Source organism: Hyperolius riggenbachi, chromosome 4 (genome assembly GCF_040937935.1).
Source record: "Hyperolius riggenbachi isolate aHypRig1 chromosome 4, aHypRig1.pri, whole genome shotgun sequence".
Classification (NCBI taxonomy): domain Eukaryota; kingdom Metazoa; phylum Chordata; class Amphibia; order Anura; family Hyperoliidae; genus Hyperolius; species Hyperolius riggenbachi.
In genome coordinates, this window is record NC_090649.1 from 235,126,628 (window position 1) to 235,153,379 (window position 26,752).

The following is a 26,752-nucleotide window of genomic DNA, read 5'->3' on the forward strand; positions in this document are numbered from 1 at the left end:
ATGTGTATGTTTATTTTGACTTTTAATAATTTTCAGTTCAGGTTTTCTTTAAAGGGATACTGTAGGGGGGGTCGGGGGAAAATGAGTTGAAGTTACCCGGGGCTTCTAATGGTCCCCCGCAGACACCCTGTGCCCGTGCAGCCACTCACTGATGCTCTGGCCCCGCCTCCGGTTCACTTCTGGAATTTCAGACTTTATAGTCTGAAAACCACTGTGACTGTGTTGCTGTGTCCTCGCTCCCGCTGTTGTCACCAGGAGCGTACTGCACAGGGATAGACTATACTGGGCTTGTGCTATACACTCCTGGTGACATCAGCGGGAGCGAGGACATGGCAATGCAGGCGCAGTGGTTTTCAGACTTTAAGGTCTGAAATTCCAGAAGTGAACCGGAGGCGGGGCTGGAGCATCAGTGAGTGGCTGCACAGGCACAGGACGTCTGCGGGGACCATTAGAATCCCCAAGTAAGTTCAACTCATTTTCCCCCGACCTCCCTACAGTCTCTTTTCCACAGGCAGTTGAAATGCCTCTCAAACTCTCACAACTGCTCACTGCTGCCTGGTAACTGCTTGCTGAGCACACAGTTCAACGGTCTGTGGAAAAGTGGCCTAAGGCCCCATTCACACTTAAAAGCGCAAAACGCAGGTGATGTTTGCCGGCATTTTGCGGGAGTGATTTTCCCGTGATTTCTCGTGGAAAAATAACTGGACAGTGCAGCGATTTCTCCGTGATTGCGTTTTGCGCTTTTATAGCACTGAAAAGCGATCACTGGGAAATCGCCTGAAAATGGTGCAGGCTATGCATTTGCATTTTGTCATTTTGGAAGATTTGCACGATTAGTGCAAATTGCCCAAGTAAGAACGGGCCCATAGGGATTACACTAGCGATTTGAAAAGCGCTAGCATTTGAGAGTGTTGCTGAAATTGCGGGCAAAACGCTCAAGTGTGAATGGGGCATAAGGCCTCTCAGACAGGCTGTGGAATCACTGGCTAGATGCTTTTTAATGCTCAGTCCTGGTGCTAGACAGGCGTGCCCCCCAATAGAGTCATCCCTAAGCGTGGCCACAGCCATGCTCATACTCGACATGTCGCAATCCTCTGCCAACGTTTAACACCACGGTGTGTCAGTGCTTGATACATGATGTTATACCTGCTGCCATCACCGTAATTGCACTGGTGGACAGCAGACAGGACACTGAACTGCTTCGCAAACATGCTATTCAGCCTCCTGTCTGAAAGAAACCCCCCTTTTACACTTGGCCACTTTCTTTGCGTTGTTGACCTCTCTGCACGCAGGGTAATGCAAGAGCAAAGAAAGTGGATGGGGCCTAGTACACTAACCATGACACGTTGCGCCCGAAGTGTCAAATTTGCCGCTAGTAACAAACAAACACAGAACATTTATATCGCGCTTTTCTCCTGGCGGACTCAAAGCGCCAGAGCTGCAGCCACTAGGACGTGCTCTATAGGCAGTCGTAGTGTTAGGGAGAGTTGCCCAAGGTCTCCTACTGAATAGGTGTTGACTTACTGAACATCAGAGGCAGAGCCAATAAAGCCGAATATAACCCTGCATTTCAACTTTGCTCTAAAACATTATTTACAGTATATTATATGCAACCAGCATTTTTTTTTTTTACTAGACCAGCATTGGAAGGGTTACACAGGGCTTAGTTCCTGGAGATTTCTGCAGACACATCCAAGCTGAAATAGATACATTTTGTTTACATAAATGTATCTAAGTGTTGAATGTGACTCATCTCTCTGACTGAAAAGGAGCTTGGAGGACAGCCAAAGAGTGTGTAACATTTATCAATAGATACATTCAACTAAATAGAATGTAGCAATCTGAACTTCTGCATATCTCTCCATGGAACTTTAAACCTCTGTGTTTGACCCTTCCAATGCTGGTCTAGTAAAAAAAAAATGCTTTTTGCATATAATATGCTGTAAATAATATTTTAGAGCAAAGTTGAAATGCAGGGTTATATTCCGCTTTAACCATTACACTATAGTTTATATAGTACAGCACATTTTTGTTGGACTTCCGTAGCGATGTAATGTATGTTAAGTCAATAGGCGCTGTAGGAACTTTAAATGTGGCGCACATGTGTGGAACAATGCTAATACAATGGGGAAGCTGGAAATCTCAGTGACGTACTTCCTGTCCAGCAGGGAGTATGTCATTGGATAAGGGGCTGCGAAGGCTGTGCAGGGGCCTTGCGAGGGGGCAGCTATGTATATGACCCTAATGGCGCATTATGCCACAAGGTCGTATGAATTTACTTTTTGGTGTTGCAATTCGAGGGGGAAGAACATTGTACTGCTCTGGCCAGGTTTAAAACCAGCCTCAAAGTTCTATTAAAAAGAATCTGTATTGTTAAAATCGCACAAAAGTAAACATAATTGTTTATAAACAAACAAAATGGCCACCAAAACAGGAAGTAGGTTGATGTACAGTATGTCCACACATAGAAAATACATTCATACACAAGCAGGCTCTATACACCCTTCCTTTTGAATCTCAAGAGATCATTTGTGTGTTTCTTTCCCCCCTGAGTGGGGAGTGCATAGCAGAACCACAACACTGAAGAACTTGGCAGCCTTCCAGACACAGGCTGACAAGTCTGACAAGAGAGAGATAAGTTGATTTATTACAGAGTCTGTGATAGTAGAACATGCTGCAGTAAGCCAGAACACATTAGAATAGCTTTTGGAACTTGTAGGATGATAAAAAACAGGATGCAATTTTTGTTACGGAGTCTCTTTAAATATACATGATTGAATGGGCCATTCTGACCCAGGTTGTAAAAGTATAGGCATTTAATATGTGGGCAGTTGCTCTCACCTCTGCCATGTGCTCTATCTATTAATTTTACTAATGCACAATTGCACATTATTAACTGTGCTGGGCAGAGTGACAAAATATATAACCTCTGTTATGTCATGACTGCCACACCTGACGGTTGATTGTATAAGGTGAAAGCAGGAAGAGCCTTATCATTGTAACTGGGAATTAGTAATGGCCAATCAGATGAGAACGCAATAATAATAATAATTAAAAACTACTTCCACAAACAGCACATTACATCTCTCTGTCTCTCATATGGGGGGCGTTCTCCTTTAACATTTCGCCTGCTTGAGCGATACCGGCTGTACATTACACATAATGCTTCAATTAATGAAACAAATCACGTCTCTAATAAAACCGTACTATGTTCTCTATCAATGTAATATCCTGCTACACATAACACAGCTCATGCTAACGAATACATGATGATACATAACACATAGGCGGGTTTAAGAAGGGAGACGTCAACCAATCAGGTGCGACACAATTGGACCAATCATTGGCAGGCTCAGGAGCTGGTAGGTGTGACGTGGACAAAGAGGAAACAGCAGCAGCGCTGGAGGTCAGTGGTGTCTGGTGTGTGTAGGGGATCTGTGCTCAGTGATGGAAGCTGTTGTACGTCAGTGGAGGCGCTGTGCCCGGCTCATGTTACACGGTCACGTTGTTGTACGCCCTGTTAAATGCGAGTCTCATCCCTGGACAGGTATATAGCTCTCTGCAGGACTGGTTGTATTGTTTGGAGGGACGTGTGTAAATAGATCTACATGTACGAGTCTTATGTGCATCTTTCTCAATGTGCATAGCTCTTCATAACTTTAAAGTGATCCAGAGGTGAGAGTGATATGGAGGATACCACATTTATTTATTTTTAAGCAATACCAGTTGCCTGGCTGTCCTGCTGATCCTTGGCCTCTAATACTTTTAGCCATAGACCCTGAACAAGTATGCAGCAGATCAGGTGTTTTAGCAATGTTATCAGATCTGACAGGATTAGCTGTTTTTTGGTGTTTTTCAGACACTACTGCAGCTAAATAGATAAATGGATTCACTTGAAAGCTGGCCATATACGGGTTGATCTTCTGATCAGAGAGGGATCTTTCTGATCAAATCCCTCAACAGACTGCACACAGATAATCACCTGTCTGCTGGTGCATCTTTGCTCCAATGCAGGGCTCTCCTTCATGTCTCGTCACTCGCTGGGGACCTGTGCTACGTGATAAACGCTAGAGGCTGAATATAGAGGAAAAATATCGATCAGTGTATGGCTATCTTTCGTTAAATAGACTATTTCCATTATTAATTGCAGAATCTGTCATACCAAGCTCTGTCTCAATCAACTGTAATTCAGACTCAGGCGAAGCTGTGCCCTCTGCAGTCATGGCCTGCTGAAGCTCTTAGGAAACTACCCTCTGTGTTGGCCATTAGGCTGCAGCTGCTGAGGTGGAGGTGGGCTGTGGCAATGCAGATGGGTTGGCCAGAGCCTCGGCAGAAATTTAATTTGAAAAAAAAAAACTCCATTTCTGAGGGGGTAGAGCGATCACTGGTATGATATGAGAAAATTACGACGGATCAGGTAAGTAATCAAACCTAATTTGGGCGTCTGCAGTTACAGATAGTTTAAATATTGGTTATGTAATATTACTGATATTTTGCCATCAGTTTGCAATACCTACACCTCACATTAGAGGCCTGTGCGGGTCTAATTTTTCAGACCTGCTCTCGACAAGCAGCCCCGCTACTTGCGCCCGACTCACTTTCTGGTGAATCTGGTAGTGAACCCACTACCTGCAGCTGACCCGCAACCTAATTAAAATCAAAACGGGTACCCGAACTCGACCCGCATTTCGGGTAACCGGCGGGTACCCCACCTGATGCCTTGTGTGGGTCTAATTTTTCAGACCCCGCACCTGACTCGCAACCCACTTTCTTGTAAATCTGGTAGCTGCACCCAAACCCGCACCCGACTCACTAACCGATTAAAATAAGAATGGGTACCCGACCTGATGCAGGCCTCAACATCACATTAACTCTATGCCTAACAATAAGCACCTACATCTAACACTATCCACTTATGGCGTCACAATAACCTGTATAGCTGAGCACCACAGCTGATAACGCTTAATCTCAGCTGGTCACGTTAGTCTGCTATATCCAGGACTGAGGAGTCGGAGCAATTTTTGGGTACCTGGACTCCATATGGTTTAACCACTTAAGGACCAGCTAACGCCCATAGGCGTCAGCAGGTCTTAAGTGGGTTACCATGGAAACGGCCTTTCCATGTCAGTTCACGGAGACTGTCTCCGTGAACAGCCGAAGAGCCGCCAATCGCGGCTCGCCGGCAAAATGTAAACACGCGGGGAAGAAATCCCCGCTGTGTACATCATACGGCGCTGCTGCGCAGCGCCGTAAGCCAGATCGGCGATCCCCGGCCTCTGATTGGCCGGGGATCGCCGGCATATGATAGGCTGAAGCCTATCCTACAATGCGCAGGACGGATATCTGTCCTGCGCCGCTCACAGGGGGAGGGAGAGGGACGGAGCGCCAAAAACGCTGCGGAGGGGGGCTTTGAAGACACCCCCCCCCCCCCCAGGAGGACATCCCCCTAGTGGGGAAAAAGGGGGTAAGTCTGATCGCCCTGGCTCTATCCTGATCTGTGCTGCGGGCTGGAGAGTCCACGCAGCACAGATCAGGCAAACCACCTCTGGTCCTTAGTAAATTGAGGAGTTGGAAATCTGAAGGCTGTCTCATGCATGCACATCTGAGTGACCAGCAGCGGGTCACTAGACATGACGTGCAGGCCCCTTTTCCATGGGCAGTTGTTAGGCAGTGAAAGGCCTCTAAAAAAAAATTGGCAGTGAAAAGCCTCTCAAACTCTCACTGCTTGCTGCTACCTGGTAACTGCTTAACCACTTAACGACCGCCTAACGCCGATAGGCGTCGGCGGGTCGTCAGTGGTATAGCAGATCGAGCGGCCTTTCCATGCCAGTTCACGGAGGCTGTCTCCGTGAACAGCCGGAGAGCCGCCGATCGCGGCTCGCCGGCAAAATGTAAACACGCGGGGAAGAAATCCCAGCTGTTTACATCACGGCGCTGCTGCGCAGCAGCGCCGTGATGTAGATCGGCGATCCCCGGCCTCTGATTGGCCGGGGATCGCCGGCATCTGATAGGCAGAAGCCTATCCTATCAGGCGCAGGACGGATATCCGTCCTACCCCGCTTAGAGGGTAAGGGAGAGGGAGGGAAAGCCGGGGAGGGCGGAAAGCGCTGCAAAGGGGGCTTTGAAGAGCCCCCCCCGGAAAGTGCCGGTAGCCGGCGGCGATCAGACACCCCCCCCCCCCCAGCAGGACATCCCCCTAGTGGGAAAAAAAGGGGGGGGGAAGTCTGATCGCCCTGGCTATTTCCTGATCGGTGCTGCGGGCTGGAGAGTCCACGCAGCACCGATCAGAACAAAATCCCCTGGTCCTTAAGTGGTTAAGGATAACTGAAGTAAGGGGATATAGAGGCTAGTTTTCATTTTAAACAATACCAGTTACCTGGCATCCCTGCTGATCCTCTGCCTCTAATACCTTTAGCCATGGACCCTGAACAAGCATGCAGCAGATCAGGTGTGTCTGACATTGTCATATCTGACAAGATTAGCTGCATGCTTGTTTCTGGTGTTATTCAAACACTACTGCAACCAAATAGATCAGCAGGACAGCCAGGCAACTGGTATTGATGAAAAGGAAATAAATATGGCAGCCTCCATATCCCTCTCACTACAGTTGTCCTTTAGTGAGCACACAGTTCAACTGCCCGTGGAAATGAGCCTTCAGTGTTTTTTTTTTTTTGTTTTTTTTTTGTTTTTTTTAAATCAGACTTTAACCACACCATGGGCTTGATTCACTAAACCGTGGTAACTGATATGGTCTGCGCTAGCGTTTGCACATGTTATAATGTGAATTTTCGTGCGAAAATGCATCTGTTTTTCCGTGAACATTTACATTTGGACGTGGAAATTCACAATTGCGTGCAAAAACCGTTACGCACGTTATAATACGCGCAAAACGCTAGCGCGACCGTGATATCAGTTATCACAGTTTAGTGAATCAAGCCCCATATGTGAGCTGGTGATGTGGTTACAAACACTCCCATTTGGCTACATTATAGTGCTACCGGAAGGTGCTCACTTCTGGCTATTTAGTGGCTAAATGGCGCTTTTCCGTCCCTCTCTAAGCCATTATTTTGCCATGTTTTACTACTTGCTTAGGTAATATACGTTTGATAGCACACAGTAGGGATGGTCAATGAGATGCAAACTATTATGCAAATATATGCAACTTGAATATGATCTAATCTATGGAAATTTGATCATTTAGTTTTCAGGCTGCAGTCAGTCAGGACAGCAGTGCCACCGCCTCCCTTTCTGCTGTGCAAGTCAAATGAAACACTGCTGCTTTCCTGCCTCTGCCCTCCTCAATCACTGCCAGACTCCTCACACAGCACAACAAGCTGCTTTTCCCCAACAGTGACCTCTTCACCTTACTCTCCGCTCTCTTCCTCCTCCTACTCTGACTGCATGCTGTTAGTGTAAACGCAGTACAAACATGCTGCCCGTTATCTCTGCGCCTGATGCAAATATTTCACCTTGCTTCGTGAGAGAACCGGCCCTGTACAGACATACTGCTTTGCTATTGCCAACCAGCCTGTCTTATTCTACAGAGAAAGGACAGTGGAAGAAAAGCTGAAGGCAGCCTAATAGCAGTCAGTCACTAGTGATTTGGCCCAGGGAATCACAAACAATCTGGTTAACTATGTCATCAGATCTGTATTTTCTCCAAAGACTGACTTGAACTGTTGTTTTCGCTAACAAGACTAGCAACTAACTGCTTCATAGAATCACAGAGGGCCTTAACAGTAAGAGGGATGGACTGTGATGTAGTGTTGTCATGTTCAGAATCTTTGAATTTGGAAGCTCTGGTTCAGTACATGAGTACATGCTCACTGGGGCAGGGGCTGTTAACTCACCCTTGTAACCGCCTATGCCTGCTGCTCTCTGTCACATCCCAGCTCTCTTTTATCTAACTTGTGAGGAAAAAAGTATGTGAGAGCTGGAACATGACGTAGAGGGTGAGCATGTATGAAGATTCAGGTTCTGTTCAGAAGGATTCGGAACAAATTTCTGAACTTGAATATTCCGAACACAACATCAGATGGTCAATGAGAGGCAAATCATTTTGGCTTGCATTTAAATTGAACACAGCTTAAAGGATACCTCAACTGACATGTGACATGAGATAGACATGTGTATGTACAGTGCCTAGCACACAAATAACTATGCTGTGTTCCTTTTTTTTTTCTTTCTCTGTCTGAAAGAGTTAAATATCAGGTATGTACGTGGCTGACTCAGTCCTGACTCAGACAGGAAGTGACTACAGTGTGACTCTCACTGATAAGAAATTCCAACTATAAAACACTTTCTTAGCAGAAAATGGCTTCTGAGAGCAAGAAAGAGATAAAAAGGGGAATTTCTTATTAGTGAGGGTCACACTGTAGTCAGGACTGAGTCAGCCACTTGCATACCTGATATTTAACTCTTTCAGACAGAGAAAGAAAAAAAGGAACACTGCATAGTTATTTGTGTGCTAGGCACTATACATACACATGTCTATCTCATCATGTCACATGTTGCTTCGGGTATCCTTTAATGGACTTACGAGGCCAAAATGGCTAAAAAAAAGCCAAGTACCTGCAAGATGTTTAGATGCATGGAGGACGCCGTCTGCGCCCTCCGTGCAGTTCCGCCGGGTCCCCTTCCTGAGATCGCCCCCCGTGCCGATCGCGACCCCACAGGCCGGGTTGGGCTCTCGTGCCACTCCCAATATGGCCGCTTCCTCTGGCCGCAGCTGTGCAGTCCGCCTGGCCGTGAGTGCGGCTGCGCAGCTCTAGGGCCAACCCCTCCGATCCACGCTACAGTGCGTGGTTCGGGGGGTTGGCCCTAGAGCTACGCAGCCGCACTCGCGGCCAGGCGGACTGCGCAGCCGCGGCCAGAGGAAGCGGCCATATTGGGAGCGGCACGAGAGCCCAACCCGGCCTGTGGGGTCGCGATCGGCACGGGGGCGATCTCAGGAAGGGGACCCGGCGGAACGGCACGGACGGCGTCCTCCGTGCATTTAAACATCTTGCAGGTACTTGGCTTTTTTAGCCATTTTGGCCTCGTAAGTCCTTTAAGGGAAACATAAGATGTAAAAAAAAAAAAATCTATTTACCTGGGGCTTCCTCCAACCCCTGGCAGCTTATGTGTCCCTCACCACGGCTCCGCTCCCAGCTGGTCTTCTGGGATCCCCTCCATTGCAACTATGGACCCGACAAAGTCAGCAGTCATGCTCCCGCGGCTGGGAGTCTTCTGTGCCGGCCCAGTACTTCTGTGTCTGTGGAGAACACTCCCAGCTACGTGAACGTGAGCCGCGCAGAACAGAGTGGACCTCGGGAGACTGGCTGGAAGCAGAGCTACGGCAAGGGACACATAAGCTGCCTGGGGCTGGAGGAAGCCCTAGGTAAGTAAAGCTGCTTAAAAAAAAAAAAAAAAAAAAAGCCTGTTTCCTTTAACGTACGTACACAAAAATGCGATAGCTGTCAGCCAACATCAACCGTTTCAGCCAAAGATCATTGTGTGTACAATGGCCGCCGATCAAGGATTCATCCTGTCAGATGCTCAATGACCCTCGATGCCCGAGTATGACTGATCACAGTGCTATTTTCAACCAAAACCCGATCTCCCCAGCCTCCAATTTAAGTCGTCCACAATTCGTCGTCCCGCCACCACCCTTTATAGCAACAAAAAATATCCCTAGCCTCCAGGCTAGGGATGAGTCTGTGCAGCATCGTTTCCTGATCCTCAGTGGGCGTCAATTATCGGATGTGTATACTTAGCTTAAGACCTGAAGTGAGAGCGATTTAGAAGCTGGCAAATTTCCTGGCTACCCTTCAGATCCTTCATCTCTAATATTTTTGGCCATAGACCCTGAGCAAGCATGCAGGTCAGGTGTGTTATAATTTAAGTAGGCCTCAGTTATTTGGACTGAGTTAGTCAAAAAGGCTTGAGGAGCAGACCTGCCCTTTAAGGGATTTTCTCTTAAAGAGAAAATCTGCAGTTCTGTCAGCAGACCTAGAACATACCAAGAAGCTGTTCTGTGGACAAGGCCGCAGGTCTCACTGACCTCAGCTTGTACGCCACTGGAACAATAAACATCAGCCATATTTACTAAATATCCACATTCCAGTAAGTAAAGGAAAGGTGACATTAAATATTAATCGAGTGGGTGGGTATTATGACGCCACGATAGGGCTCATCTAATAGTCTGGTCTAGGGGATGGCGAATATGATGTCACGTTTAACTCTTTCCTAGTCGGTATTAAACACTTAGGGGGGCGCTCAGAGCTCACTCTGCTTCATACTTTCATGCCCTCCATCTCTGACTTCTACTGACTGGAACCCAATTATTTCTCTAAGCATGTTCATTCCTTTCTGTAATCTGATATAATGTATGCTGTACATAGGTAGTCTAGTGTAACCTAGAGTAGATGCAAGAAGACCTGGGTACCTTCAGCAGGAAGGTACTCGCGCAGCTGTAACGCAACATGGAAATCTGCTTTGCCAGGATATGATGAACTATATCTGTATATAGGTTTACGGAATAAACTTCATGAATATTGAAGAAGCCTGAGAAAAGTCTATCTCCTGCTTGCTGTGTGATCGTGTTTGCAACTCTTGAGGAGGAGTTTGCTGGTGCCGGAAAAAGGTGAATAAGAACAGTTTATAACAAGGTGCTCTGATTGAAGTCTGACTGGATTAGCCACATGCTTGTTTCTGGTGTGATTCAGACTGCAGCCAAAGAGACCAGCAGGATAGCCAGGCAACTGTTATTATTTAAAAGGAAATAAATATAGAAGCCATATTCCTTTCAAGTCAGGTGTACTTTAATATGATGGGTACAATTTGCTTTAAATTTTCATTCAAGCTGGAATTATTTGTATTCATTTAACCATCTATGCATATGGAGAAGGGAAAAAAAAAAAAAAACCTTCATACTTAAAACCCTGTATGTGAGACAATTTATACAAATGACTGGAACTGGAATTTAGTTCAAGTACACTTTAATATGCTAAATTGTAAACTTTCCCCGTGCAGCGCATAATGGAATCTGGAGTTTTGTCAGAGCAGCTAGCAGTAGCTCAACACACAGTAACAACGCTACAAAACCACCTTTGAAGAAACCAAAAACGCCTCAAGGACGGTTTGATGAAGCAGAGCAATCCAGCATGGAGAAGGAGCCACTAGAAAGTGAGTGAATAAAAATCACGTTCAATTAAATTTCTCATTCCTTAAAGTTTAAATTGTTCTCAGCAGGCGAAAACAATCTGTATCATAAGGTGGTCTTTTCATCTCCGCAGCAGAGAAGAGCCAGTGTAAAATCACACAGAAAGAGTTCTGCATAGAAAACAAAAAGACTGGCATATTCCAGAGTTGCTGCAGTTTACTATGAGAATGACACAATTCATGTTTCTCTTGTCTTATCAGTATTCCGGTAATAACATAACAGTATAACATAACGGTACTTGCAGTTTGTTTTCTACCAAAGCAAGAAAAGCCCATAAATGACATGTACCTTGACTATACAACACTTTTCTTGTTTACTGAATTACCTATTGCAGGATTGAAATTAAAAAAAAGGCATATAATTAGGGCTAGGGATGATCAGTATTTCTGAGCTTATGCAAATGTACATTTTTATGCAAATATACTGTATGCAGCTTGAAAATGGACCAATCAAGTCCCACCCAGGTTTAAATGTATTGGACTATTTTCAAACTGCATATATCTGCACAAAAAATTACATAAACTCAGAAATATTTGCATATACGCCATAGCCTAGCCATAAGTGGCAGTGTGAAATAGTGAGATTAAACTTCTCCAGTAGGACTCACAGCAATCAATTCATGTCACTCATGTCATTTAAAAAGAAGTAATTTGTTTTGGCTGGGATTAAATTATAAGGTGCACATTTACCTTCCTGTGATCACATAATGTACTAAAGTGGATTTGATCGGGTGAGGCAAGCCTTTCACAGACCCTGCGTTGTCCTAAATGCATTGCCCTGTCTACACTTTGTGTAATCTGGCAACACATTCCATTCTACCAGGTGTTGAGCTAAAAGTGTAAAATATCTGTAGTGTTGCTTAGTTGTTCTTACAATAGTTAAAGGGAACCTTAATTGACTAAAATGGGGCTTCTACCGTTCCCCTACAGACGGCCCGGGCCACACGCGTCCTCACTCACGGCAGTGTGAAAAATCTTTACTGTGCATGTGCAGAACACTCCCAGAGACGGGAGCGTGATTGAGGACGCGCATGCGCAGTAGCCCTTCAACTCTCCAGTTGGTTGGCCAGAAGAGGGTCACTGTAGGTGACTGGAGTGACACTTAATGACCGCACGGGCACAGGCCGGCTGCAGGGAGCTGGTAGAAGCCCCAGGTAAGTTAAACCCATTTTTTTTCTCTACAGTTAAAGAGAAACCATAACCAAGAATTGAACTTCATCCCAATCAGTAGCTGATGCCCCCTTTCTCATGAGAAATATTTTCCTTTTCACAAATGGATCATCAGGGGGGTCTGTATGGCTGATATTGTGGTGAAACCACTCCCACAGTGTGATGTCAGGACCATGGTTCTAATGTGTAGAGAAAAAAATATATAGGTTGGCACATGCGGCATTGCACATATAAAATTACTTTTATTGAATCCGAAGGATAAAAAAAACATGAATTCCATATAGCAAATCAATCCTACCCAGTCCTTAGATGCTGTGGGGCGAAGTGGGAGCGGAGGGTGGCCTAACGACCGTTTCACTCACTTAAGCGTCTTCAGAGGCCCTGCGCAGAGCACAGCATCTAAGGACTGGGCAGGATTGATTTGCTATATGGAATTCATGTTTTTTTTTTTTTTTTTTTTTTTTTTTTTGTTTGTTTTTTTTAATCCTTCGGATTCAATAAGTCATTTTTATATGAGCAATGCCGCATGTGCCAACCTATATATATTTTTTTCTCTACACATTAATACTTGAAGATGTTTGTCTCTTTATGGGTTTGAGCATGCCCTATTTTGCTGTGCACTACGCAGTCCTGTATCCTCATAAGCATCAATTGTAGTGTCCCCAAAGCCGTGCACTAGCGATTGTAGTGCCTGTTTCTTGCCTCTACCTTAGTGCTGTTTGAAGTAGGACCATGGTTCTGACATCACGCTGTGGGAGCCTTGTTGAACTGTCGGAAATAACAGCTGCCAGAAAAGCAAGCAGCATCTCCTTCCACTGACATCGCCTGCCAGCAGTAAAAATGTCACCATGTGATAAATGCCAATCATTGAGAGGAAAGCTTTTACAATGGGCTTTTACAATGGGCAAACAGGGACTAAATCATTTATACATAATTTATTGTAAAAATGAAGCAATTTTTTTTTTTTTTTACATTATTTTCACTGGCGTTCCTCCGTAATGCAACCAAGTATGGCATGTGGCTCTAAGCAGGGAATGGGAAACTCCCCTGTTGAGGTTAAGCTCCTGATGTTGAGGTGACCTTGTAAGGAGAGAAACAAGAAGACTTATTTGTTAAAACCATGCCAAATGCTTGCTATCTTGCTGGTCCTGTGTCTCTAGTACTTTAGGACACTGACCCAGAATTGGGATGTATATCAGGTGCTGTGACTAAAGTTTAACCACACTAAAAACATGCTTGTTTCAGTTGTGTGATTAAAGGGAATCCAAGGTGAGAAACATATGGAGGCTGCTTTATTTATTTTCTTTTAAACAATGATAGTTGACTGGCTGCCCCCCTGATCTTGTGGCTCTTTTACTTTTAGTCATAGACCCTGAACAAGCATGCAGATCAGGTGCCCTCAATTAAGTCTGACAGTCAGACACTACTGATGCCCAAAGATCAACAGGACTGCCAGGCAACTTCTTACCTACAAGGTTACTGTAATTGGGGGTAGGTGAGAGGTAAAAAGAGTGACAAGGACCCCTTTTTAAATCAGAAATTAATCACCTTTAAGTGATTTGCTTATCTCCCCAGGAAGATTACCACTGGTTACTGGTCTTTCTCTCTCTTCTTCCTCATATAGATATCTAGTAATCTTCCAAGATGGACACTATGTCCCACCCCCTTCTAATCCGCACTATGAGAGAGGCAAGAGGAACAGCTTTGCTTTCCTCTTTCTCTTCCTGTAGTCTCGATAACTGGAAATGATGTGGCGGATGGTCTTGAAGAAGCAGCAGACTAGTTAACTTGCTAACTTACCTTCTTACAGAAGTATAGGCAGGAGAAGACACCTGAAATGTACAACAAGATCATAGACTATCAGATGCTTCCTTGGGGAGACAAGAATCTGCTTTTCTCTTTCCGGGTTGATTTCTAACTTAATCTAGAGTGACACTTTAATATCTGTACATTGTGTGTTTGATCTGTTTTATGCAGAGATCTTTGGATTGTCATCTTGACCTTTTGAATCATTCATCATCCATACCATAGTGATGGCACTGCCTCAGGCAGCTGACTAGGCACTTCTGTACTTGGCAGGGGCTTGTAATGTTTCACTTTTATATAGCACGGTTTGCCAACATGTTGTGCTTTTTTAGATCAAAATTATTTCAGCATAAGTTAAAGATAAATCTAAACTGCGTCTCAGATGAGTTTTCTCTGTGGTATTTCTGCATTGAGCTGTTTGTTACACAGTTCCCCTGGAGGTTATAAGCTTTCTGCCAGGCTTTGATACACAATGATAAACAGTGTCTGGTAGCATAGAAATAGCGAGATGTGACTGATGAGCCTGTGGTCTGTTTTCATATTTGCATGCCAAATATACATTTATCAATTCATTTTTTTTTTCAAATTTGATTTTATTATTTTTTGAAAGGCATAGAAAATAACATGTAAGTACATAATCCAATATGACCTGATATGAGACCAATTACAGCAACACTGAATCAAATGTACAGCAACATAGTTTTCAGGCACATTTGTCACAGGTAAAGCTAACAAGAAACAGGGTATAACAGGAAGGGTAGGGGAAACCGCAAAAAGCAGGCACACAAAAAAGATAAGGGGGGGGGGGGGGGGGTAGAGGTTAGATAATATTTTATGGGGTTCGTCCTGGACCAGCAAGAAGATAGATGCCATGACTATATTAGAATAAACAAGGTAAGGGATAAGGGGAGTATTGTGAGGGAACCTGAGGACCGCTGGTTGAGAATAGAACCAGGAGTCCCAAGGGGCCCATATCATCAAATAGAGGGGTAGTTTCTTGTATAGTGGAAGTAATTTTTTTCCCCTGATAAATGATTGGACTTTATTGACTAGCTCTGGTCTTGAGAGGGGGGTGGGGGGGGAGGAGTGACTTCCAGCTCTTGGCCAGAAGAGTTTTGGCTGCGTTGCATAAATGGCCCAAGAGTTTATTCTGGGCCTTAGTGAGTTGAGGGAGAGGTTTATGAAAAAGGGCAGACCAAGGGTTCGGACGAATTTCTAGGCCCAGAACATCAGATGCTAGAAGGAAACACGAGTTCCAGAAGCTGGCAACATAAGGGCAAGACCACCAACAGTGGGTTTTATCTGCATTAACTTGGCAGCCTCTAACACAGGCTAGATGGTATTATACCCCATTTAGCAAGTCGGGCCGGAGTGCGGAACCAATCCTATAATGTTCTGTAGCTTCGTTCTTTAGTAATAGTATGCTTGGAGGAACTAGCCATAGCACTAAATATTAGCTCCCAATGTTTGTCATCAACAGAGGCGTTTAGTCTCTCCTGCCACTTCATCATAGCCGTAGAGGGGGACGCGTGTTTAGCATACCAAAGATCATATTATAGAGAGGATATGAGGCCCGGGGGTAAGAGGGAAGAGCAAAAAGTGGCCTCAAGGGAGGAATGCGACAATTGTAGGCCAGCAGTGCGACGAGATTGAATGAAGTGGCGGACTTGAATATACCTACACGCATCTGAATCTGGTAGGTTGAATTTTTCCTTGAGCTGGGGCCAAGGGAGCAGGGCTCCATCAGATACCACATTGATGATAGTATGGACTCCTCTTGATCTCCACATCCCCCAGGCCAAGCCACAAACTCCAGGTGGAAAGTCTTCATTGTAAAACAAAGATTCCAGGGTAGAAGAGGACCCGCGTGGGGTCAGCACTTTATTCAACAGCTTTTTGATCAGAAGGGACTCCTTAATTGGGAAGAAAGCAGAGTTTGGGCCTAAACAGGGTTTAGGGGTCCATAAAAGGAATTTAATGGGGTAAGGAGAGATAAGCTCTTGCTCTAAATCAACCCATCTGACTGTGCCTCTAGGAGAGGACCATTGAAAAAGCAGTGAAAGTCTCGCAGCCTAATAATAGTGAAGAATGTTGAGGGCACCAAGACCCCCCCCTGGAGCTTGTGGCGGGCCAGGTTGATGTATTTAATGCGGGGTCTACGTCCCTCCCAATTAAAATTAGTGATTCTGGATTGTAGCACCTCCACATCTCTTTTGTAAATTCTAATGGGTAAAGCTCTGAAGAGATGCAGTATTTTAGGAAGTAGTGTCATTTTGACTACATATATATGACATTGCAAAGAGATGCGGTAGTGCTGCCAATCATCGAGTAGACTGTGGAGTTTCTTGAGCATAGGTGCATAATTAAGTTTGTACAGTTCTCTGAGATCCTGAGAGATCGTAACACCCAAATATTTCAGTCCATTGGGTCTAAATTTGAAACCAAAGGAGTGAGAGAGGGAGGCCTGGTGTGTTTCTGAAAGACAGAACGGGATTGCCTCAGATTCAGTGTTATTAATTTTAAAACCCAAGTGGATACAGAACCGTTTGATTTCATTAAATAGATTCGGAATCGAAATTAGGGGGTTGGATAGAGTAAAAATTGGATCGTCAGCAAAAAGAGCAGTTTTAAATTCAAGCCTGCCAACAGATATCCTAGTAACGTCTGGAGAGCGCCTGACCCTAATGGCCAACGGTTCAATGCATAAGGCAAAGGGGAGAGGGGGCACCCCTGCCTTGTTCCATTCTTGATAGGAAATGAGGGAGAGGTGATGCCCATGTTGCATACTGAGGCCGTAGGGTTAGTGTAGAGGCATCTTACACCATTGAGGAATTCGCCCCTTATTCCAAATTTTTGTAGTACTAATCTAAGATACCTCCAGTCCACTCTGTCGAATGCCTTCTCCGCATCCAAAGAAAGGAGAAGAGAAGGGGCCCTACAGTGCTTCATCCTGGCCAACAAACCTATGATCCTGCGAAAAATATCTGTAGTCTGTCTGCCTAAAACTAAGCCTGTCTGGTCCGGATGGATAACACTCAGCAACATTGGATGTAGTCTACTCGCCAAGATTTTAGAAAAGATCTTCACGTCAACATTGATAAGGGAAATTGGTCTATAATTAGTGACTTCCGCTGGGTCTCTGCCAGGTTTAGGGATGACTACTATAGATGCCCTGGACATGTCAGGAGGGAACTCCTCTTCACCCTTCAAAATTTTGTTATAAAAGGTTGCCAGTTCTGGGGCTAATAGTTGTTTAAAAGCTTTGTAACATGAGGCGGTGTATCAATCTGGACCAGGAGCCTTAGATGACTTGAGTTTTTTTTTTTTAATAACAGATAGGACTTCTTTGACCGTGATGGGGGAGTTCAGCAGGAGGCTATTATTAGTAGCTAACCTAGGGATAGGAGTGCCATTAAGATATTCCTGTATATTTTCTATAGGGGTGCGGAGCTTATCCGTGGTGGAGCCATCGTATAGACTAGCATAATATTTCTGGAATTCCAGTACTATAGAGGATGGGTCAGTGCTCCCAAACTATTTCTGATGGGGTGAAGTCTGTTAAGGGTCAAGCGATTACTCAATTTCCTAGCTAACATTTTGTCTGGTTTATCCCCTTCTTCGTAGAACTTTTGAGAGGTCAGACGCATGGCTCTGTCAGCCTTCTGAAATAGGAGGGATTTTAGTAGCGTCCTTAGTGCAGTGTGCTGTGAGAGACACTGAGGGTGTCCCTTTTGCGTGCTGGAGCTCCATGCGCCTGATCTCGTTTTTGAACTCTATTATCCTAGCCATTGCCATTTTACGTTTAGTAGAGGAAATTTTAATCCGCTCGCCCCTAATAGTAGTTTTATGGGCTGCCTATCTGACCCCCTGAGAGGTGTCCCCTTAGCGGTTAACATTAAAGAGAGGTAATTTCAGAGGCCACTTTTAGTTTGGTCTCCTGATCCGCCAGTAGGGATTAGTTTAAACGCCACGTGCTTTTAGGTCTAGGAGTTGATGAGAACTGTACATACACAGAGGCATGATCCGACCAAGATATCTCAGAGTGATCTGCTTTGATCACCTCAGATAAGAGGGTCGCATCCATAAGAACGAAATAAATGCGTTGATATGAGTCGTGCGGGTGGGAGTAGGTGTGCCCCCTCTCCCCAGGGTGAATCGCTCACAAGACGTCCCAAGTCCCCGTGTCAGACAATTTAAGAAAGCATTTGGGAGGGGACCTAAAATTACCCTGGTCACCGTCCAGTGGGGCATTAAAGTCACCAGCCAGAATTAGTTTGCCAGCTCTGTGAGTTAAAATTTTAGAGGTTAAGCTAGCGAGAAATGGGCGGAGCCCTTCAGAGGGGGCATAAACTGCTACTAAAGTAAGCGCCAAACCGTTCGAGTCACCCACTAGAATCTGATAACGCCCCTCAGGCTCTCAGTTTTATGTACAGTAGAGTTGATTCTCTTGTGAAGAATCACAGCCACTCCGCATCTTTTCTGGGGGGCAGAGGTGTAGTAAGCCTGAGGATAATGTTTATGCCAGAATTTATGTTCCTTTTTGTATACCTAGTGAGTCTCCTGTAAGAAAATATCGGCTTTGGCATTCTTGTAATACTGGCATGCTACACGCCTCTTCTTAGGGGCATTCAGGCCTTTTACATTATGGGTAATGATGGTCATAGGGGCAGAGAGGTCAGGGGAAGAAGGGAGGGGGTTCTCAGAGGTGGGTGGTAGAGGGGTCATATCCGTTATAGACGATGTTGTGATTCTCACAGAAAGTCAAAGCAAAAAAAAAAGCAAATGTATACAACCCACAAATCCCCAAAGAGCATATATAGTCGGTCCTACATATTTCAAAACTTGGCCTATCCGACAAAAAAAAGAAAATCAAAGATGAGGGTAAGGCAGTAGGACATAATAGCATTACACTGGCACAGGGAAGAACCACCATTTACAGAAACAGTAGTTAGCTGGGCATAATTAACCATAACATTCAGGGAAAAAAAGGAACAATAAAAACAACAAAAAGGAAAGAGGGGCACTTATCCAAGTGACCCGAGTGGACATTGCAGGACTGCAGTCTACTGCAGATCAGTTCGGGGCTATAGCACCCAAGTGAGTGCCAAGGCAGAAGGATGGAGGCTCCGAACACAGTTCGCCACATATACAGTACATGCTGATGAGTGGCATCCAGTTTATCGGAGGAATTTAAACAAAGCTCAAATAGATCAGATGTTGGATCCCTGGGGGAAGCAGGGCTAGCAGAACTGTCTGAGGGAACATCAGATTGGTCACTTTCCGGAGGGTTCCGCACGGGGACCCTAGACCATGACAGTTCGGCGGGGAGAGTCTCTTAGGTGTGGCTGTAGCAGCCGCGTGAAGCGTTTTGTCGTGCCTGAGGCCCAACTTTTGCAAGACCTCAGGGATAAAGCTGGGGTCGGAGATAGTGATTTGCCGACAGTTATGTGGGATAATAAGTTTGAAGGGGAAACCCCATCTATATTTAATTCCATGCTTGATGAGATTGTTGTTTAAAGGCTTGAGTTCCCAGCGCCTGTTCAGAGTGATAGGGGAAAGATCAAGATCTTGCAATCCTGGAAATCCACGTGTGGAAGGTTGCGAGAGGCTACGATAATGGCCTCTTTGGTGCTAAAGTAATGAAGTCTAGTGATAATGTCCCTGTGGGGATTCCCCTCTTTAGGTGGAGGTCTCAGGGCCCTGTGCGCTCGGTCCATCCATAGCTCTGACTCCGGGAGGTCCAGGGTGAGATGGCGAAACGGCGCCAGCAAAAAGTCAGTAGTTGTTTCAGGGACCCCACGGATTCGAAGGTTGCTCCTTCTGTCCCTGTTCTCCTGATCCTGCCGGGCCTCAAACAGGGTGACAATGTCTGAGCGCATCTCCTGGATGTCTGAATCCACCTGTTTGCAATTGGCCTTAACCCCCTCCAATCCCTCCTCTACCGCATGAACACGCTCACCGAGAGCTGACAGTTCATCACTGATTTCTTTAACGGTCTCAGTTTTAGATGTATTAATGAGCCGTTCAAGGTTTAAGTAAAGTGTCTGCAAGTCTGCTTTAGTAACTCTCTCTGCGTCTTGGCTCTTACCGGCTTGAAGGCCGCTCTCGCCAGAGGTCCGGGCGCCATCTTGGGAGGAGGCTCCCTTCTGCTTGTTGGAGAAAAGCTCGGGGATTCCTGGGTCCGTCGACCCTTGATTTTTCTTCGGACCCATGCCAGGGTGTTCCGGGGGACTTGCAGGTGAGGATCGCTGTAAGGAGGGAAGAGGAGCGGGGTCCAGGCATGCTGTAAGTGGCTAAGACTGTCGGAGCAACACCGCCATGCGTCTGCCCCGCACGAAGGTTATGCGCCGCCCCATCAATTCATATTTTTATGGGCCTATGCCTGCACTGTTGACCTATATAGAGTTGCCTACTTACCAACAGCTCAAGTTACATTTCAGACATACACGGCAGTCTCTATGTCTGAAATATACAGTGTTTTTACTTACATATTTTTTCATGTTACAGTATTGTATAAACTGTTAGTAGTAGTTTAAGGCTAGGTTCACAGTGGGGCGTTGCGATGCGGTGTTAAAATTGCAACACCGAATTGTTGTAACGCACATTAATGTGCGTTACCGTCGCATACAGTAGATACAGTTAAGCATATAGGCAATAAAAAGTATGCTTCCCTGTAGCTGTTAACATCTGTGTTTAGAGGTAATGCAACATTTACAACGCGACATGGACATCGCCGTGCGGTAAACTGGGTTATATGACTGTATTAACGCAGGAAAATAACATCCCACTGCAGTGTTCTCCCCAGAAATTTTTTCCAGCTGGGTGGCATGAAATACTAGCCGGGTGGCATGAAAAAATTAGCCGGGTAGGGCATGATGAGAGAATGCAGAGCCGAAGATTCTGTGTACAACTATGCTTACAGAATAGGAGGAGGTGAGCCGATGACAGCCGGGTGCTCACCAAACCTAGCCGGGTGAAGCACCCGGCTAAAAGAGCCTGGGGAGAACACTGCACTGTGAACGTAGCCTAATGCCAGGTACACACACGATAGAATTTTCTGGCAGATGTACCTACCAGGTCGATTGTTTCCAACATGTCCGATCTGAATTTCGATCAATTGTCTGCTTGATTTCCATAAAAGTGAACGGATATCGATCAGAAAATCTATCGAAATTCAGATCGGACATGTGGAAAAAAAAAAATCGACCTGGCAGGTAGATCTGCCAGAAAATTCTATCGTGTGTACCTAGCATAAAACAAGTTAAAAGCACACTAAAAACAACAATGTTGTGGCTATATGTCCAAATATCAAGTTGTTCAAAAGTAAATAATTTGTCCACATTTCACTATGTATAAAAATAACACTTGAATCGACTCACCAACAACCTCCCAAAACAGAACCTGTTTGTAAGTGGGGACCAACTGTATTGCCTTTTTTATTGACATGTATGTTGATATTTTATACCATTGTCTGTTATCATGTACCCCATTTTTGTTTCTTACTCTTTACAGAATATGTTGGCACTTTTTATAAGCCATTAATAAGGGACAAGTAGTGTTGGGCCTTGTTTCCATCTGTCCGCTTGTCAGCAACATGTATCAATCTGTAACATTGATGTGCTGATAAAAAGCAGATAGAAGCGCACAGATGGAAACAAGGCCTTAGGCATAGGGTAGGGTGAGGGTTAGTGTTCGGAGTAGGTAGGAGGAAGGTTTGTGTTAGTAGTAGATAGAGGGAGGGTTAGTGTGAGAAGTATGTTAGGTAAAGCATTCGTAGACTATTTGCATTATTGCATTATCTGTACTAGCAGATTCACCTGTCACCCTTTTCCCATGTATGCCCAGTTTATCCACACAGGTGTAAATAAAACTGCTACAGAAGTTGAGCACTTATCCAGCTCACTCATAAACCTTTTTTCCCTGGTTATCTCAGGACAGCACCCATGAGAGATCACCTCTCCACTCCAATCTAGGCCGGAAGTAGGATCAAATATTCAAGTAAGCCACAGGGTGAATATGTGCTGCAATCCCACACACTCTAAGGACGTGTTCACACTACAAGAGCTTTTTAAACGCTAGCGATTTTGGAAAGCTCTTCCTAATGCAGTGCTATGGGGTATCTTAAAAATCACATTGCTCAAGTGAGAACGCTCACATAGGACAACTGCAAGAGCTTTTAAAATCACAAAGCGCTTAGGGCCAGTGCACACCAAAAACCCCTAGTGGATCCGCAAATGCTAGCGGTTTTTGTAGCATTTTTTTTCTGAGTGATTCTAAGCATGTTTAGAGCGATTTTCTAAACATGCCTAGCGTTTTGGAGCGTTTTTGTGTAGCAGATTTTATATTGTTACAGTAAAGCTGTCACTGAACAGCTTCTGTAACAAAAACGCTTGGAAAATCGATCTGATTTAGCACTTTTTAGAGCGATTTACCACTTTCCTATACTTTACATTGAGGCTGAAACGCCTCAGAAAACCGCAAAAAATGCTGCAGGACCCGGGTTTGCATTTGGAGAAAAAAGAACTGCTCTGGTGTGCACCATCCCATTCACATTCATTAGCCAAGCGGTTTTCCCCCTGCAAGCGTTTAAAAAAAAAAAAAAACTCTCAGAACCGCTCTGTGTGCACCAGCTCTAAGAAAAGCTCTTGTAGTGTGAACAAGCTCTTGGTTTATTTCCTGTATACTCGAGTAGGATCACTGAGCTGGAGAGTGCTATCCATGCCAATGTAATGTTCTCCCTGTTCTTCATCAGACCAGAGGGGATCTGTGCGGGAATGGATCACTGCAGGAATAGTCTGGTGTCTTCAGATCTGGAGCCATGGCTGACAGTTTGCAGGAGACTGGCCTGTGTGGAGTATCACAGATGCAGGATACTATGAGCCATTGAGAAGTTGGGCTGGACCCTCCACCTTTGCTTGTCCTGAGCTGTTCATACACACATAGGAGCTTTGAGTTCTCCCACCTTGAGGAGATCCATCTACTTGTTGCATTCTCCATAAAGCTAGAGTGATGATCCATCACAGTGATTACAGCAGCTGTGCATACCAGGACACTTGAGCATGAGATCTCTCCACGCGGGTCATGAAGACATAAAAAAAAAACCTCACAGGCTTCAATTCATAAATGGCAGTCCAGTATAAAAAAAATATAGGTCAGCAAAATACCGCATTCAGTATTTTACTTTTTTTTTTTTTTTTTTTGCTTAAACTAAATTCAATAAGATTTCCTCTCATGCGGTAGAAGTTTGGTAATATACTGACTAAGTGCCCCGTTCACACTTGCGTTTTGGCATGCAAACGGACTGGATCTGGACCTGACCTGGATCGGAACCATACGATTCCGATCCGGATCCGGTCCGTTTGCATCAGAAATGTATCAGGCTGCCATCCGGATCCGTGTGGTTAAAAACAGCGAAATTACTTAAAAAATTGTTGGGGTCAGCAGAAGGTGCACCTGTAGAATAAGGTCCTCCGCTGTTTAGGCCTCACCTCCACCTCCGACATACTGCCAAACAGCTCCAGCACGTTAGTCACTGCTGCTCCACTGCTGCCCATGTGTCCCCATCCGAAATGGCCGCTAGAATACGCATAGGAAGTGGGGTAGAACGTCAGGTGTTTGTATCCTGTGTGTTCTGTGCTTTCTGTTCCCCATAGGTTTCTATTTCCGGATGGTGCAGTCAGGCTCCGGTCCGGGTGCGTGGGCCGGATGATCCGGACCCGAAAAATAGCGCATGTTGGAAAAGTGTCCGGATCCGATCCGGCTCCGTTCTGTACGGAACGTACGCATGTGAACATCCGCATAGACTTTGCATCGCTATGCGGAACGTACGTTCCGTTTTGTACAGTATACGATCTGGACAGGGAATGCTAATGTGAACCAGGCCTAACTCAGAATAAGAATGCAGATAAGGTGTTCCAACTTCAGTGCCAACATCTACATAAAGTGTGTGTAACTAAAAGTGCTGTTGCCACAAGGTTCGCATGATTGCCAGGCAATAAGGTAATGGCAGCTTTTGTAATCTCAGTAATTGTATACTTCAAAAACTAAAACTGTTTGGCTGGATTAAGGCTTTGGAATTATCTGTGTCTGATATATTAGAGTTTTGGAGTTATGAAGAATCTTCTTCCTTCTTTTCTCATCTTCAGGATTTCCTAATGACATAAACCCAATAACTAAGGAAAAAGGAGGACCCAGAGGACCAGAACCAACTCGCTATGGGGATTGGGAGAGAAAAGGACGATGCATTGACTTTTAGTAATAGAAGATGTGTATGTACTCTGTGACCATACATGGTTAACTGAATTCCAGTACAGTAGAAAACAGATTCCGGGCACCAGTAAGGTTGCACTTGCAAAACACCGTACTTTATTTCATCTTCAATACAAACCAAGGCATATGGCCTCAATTCACTAAGCAGTTTAGACTAGTCTACAGATGGTTTTTAGTCTACTGATGGTTTGGTGTAATGTTTTAGACCTGGTCTAACATTCGGTAATTACACAATTACAAGGCAGACGAGGAGCAACCACGCCTACTTTTTTCTAACAGATTAGACCAGCTGATTTCTTGTTGGTAAAGTAATTCTGTGAGGTATTTTAGATGTGAGGATGGAACATGTTTGAATTAATTATGCAGTAGTTTAATTGTATGCAGAGGAGAGCTCATCAAAGGAGAAGGATGTCAGTCATAGCTACTTGTTTGTGAATTGTATCTTTTGATCATTTCCCCTGCTTTACCCTCCCAATTACCAAATGGTTTAGACCAGGTCTAAAAAAGGTCTAAACCATTTAGTAATAGTGAATTCCCCTTTGATGCAACTGACCAAACCATCAGTAGAGTAGTCTAAACTGCTTAGTGAATTGAGGCCATAGGCAGTGTGAGTGGCCTGACAGCCATTTCGCAAGTAAAACTTGCTTCCTCAGAGACCAACACCAAATGTATTGCTATTCCTGCACTGCATCTATGTCTGTTTGTATTGAGGATGAAATAAAGTACAGTACTGTTTTGCAAGTGCAACCTTACTGGTGCCCGGAATCTGTTTTCTACTGTACTGGAATTGACAAGTGTTTGTATCTAGAGGCACAGTAAGTCACCATTTTTCTTCACCTGGCTGTCTAGCATCTAGGGCCGACCCCCCCATCTGTTGTACTGCTACTGAAGATGGTTAATAACTGAAAGCAGCTCATCCAGGTTCACCCTTTGCAGCACTGTCTGGATAAACCGTATATGAAAAATAAGGGTTGCTTGTTGAAAGCAGTTGTACTATAAAAAAAAAATGGTTTCAAAATTAAAAGCAAAATGCATGTGTATTTTTAAGCATTACTTGGTATAAGATGGCACTTTTTCAAATATTTACAGGCTACACTGATCAACACTCGTGAGAATTTTTATTTACATATCAGTTGCTGAAGGCAAATGTTCAAATACTTTTGCCACAAACAATCCTGTAATTTTGGTCCAATTTCCTGAAATTAGTGGACCAGCTCAAGATTTTTAGTCTACACTACTGTGTATATAAATGAGTAACCTTCCACCCTTTCTATCAGAAAAATAGTATTGCCGTAGGCTTGATAGTACAAAAATGTTTAGTATAGATAGGTAGTGGGACTAACCTGAATTTTTGAATTGCTGAGATATTACAGTAATCCAAGGCCTAGGCTTTTTCCCGAGGGAACTAATAGTGCACCTACTGAACTTTATTAGGTGGCAAGTTATTTCTTTCTGTACTATATTTCTTTGTACTACTACTTGATAAATGTTTGTTTAGAATTGTGCTTGGAGAGGTTACATTTGTTGGTTTGTTCAACTATTTTATTACTAAAATTCTTTAAAGAGACTCTGTAACAAATTGTTTATCTTTATTTCTTCTATGCTATAAGTTCCTATGCCTTTTCTAATGTGGTCTGGCTTACTGCAGCTTTTCCTAATTGCACAGTAGCTGTGTTATCTCTGTTATATGATCTAATCTTCTCTCTATAGTCGGCACAGTCAGGCTGAGGCAGTCAGACTGGAATGTGCAGGGCTGCTTGTGATTAGCTAGAAGCTGTACACACCCCCTGCAGGCTCTGTGTGACTAACACACTCTGCTTAGCTGAGCCTATTAGAAGCTGGTTAGTTTGTTTGTAAACACTGCCTAAAACTGGCAATTACAAGCCAGGTTTGCAGCAGAGAATGGCAGAAACAGCACAGAGGGGACCAGGAGCACATAATGAATAGAATGGTATGCTTTTTATTGTAAGAATTTCAGAGTACAGATTCTCTTTAAGGCTGGTTTCACAGTGGGACGTTACAGGCGCACGTTAGTGCAGCCTGTAACGCACCCCACCGCACAGCAATGAAAAATCAATGAGCTGTTCACAGTGCCCACGTTGCGTTACATTGTAATGCAGCACGTCCTGATAATGTACTGCATGCAGTACTTTACACACTGCGAAGCCGCGTTAGACTGTTTGCACATGCTCAGTACGGGTGGGTTTTTATTTTGGGGGCGGGGAGAGGCCGCTACGTAGCCAGGCACATGGCTACTTAATATTCACTGCACTTGCAGTGTTTTCTTCTTGGAGCGGCCGCTGAT

General features: G+C 44.6%; 1 protein-coding gene across 1 annotated transcript; it reads left to right on the forward strand.

Annotated features, from left to right (window-relative positions):
- Positions 1-3,374: 3,374 nt before the first annotated feature.
- SDHAF4 (succinate dehydrogenase complex assembly factor 4) lies at positions 3,375-25,500 on the forward strand. Its single transcript, XM_068279371.1, has 3 exons — positions 3,375-3,547; positions 11,014-11,166; positions 24,324-25,500. The coding sequence occupies exons 1-3, from the start codon at positions 3,448-3,450 to the stop codon at positions 24,431-24,433; spliced, it is 363 nt and encodes a 120-aa protein (XP_068135472.1). The 5' UTR covers positions 3,375-3,447; the 3' UTR covers positions 24,434-25,500.
- Positions 25,501-26,752: the final 1,252 nt, after the last annotated feature.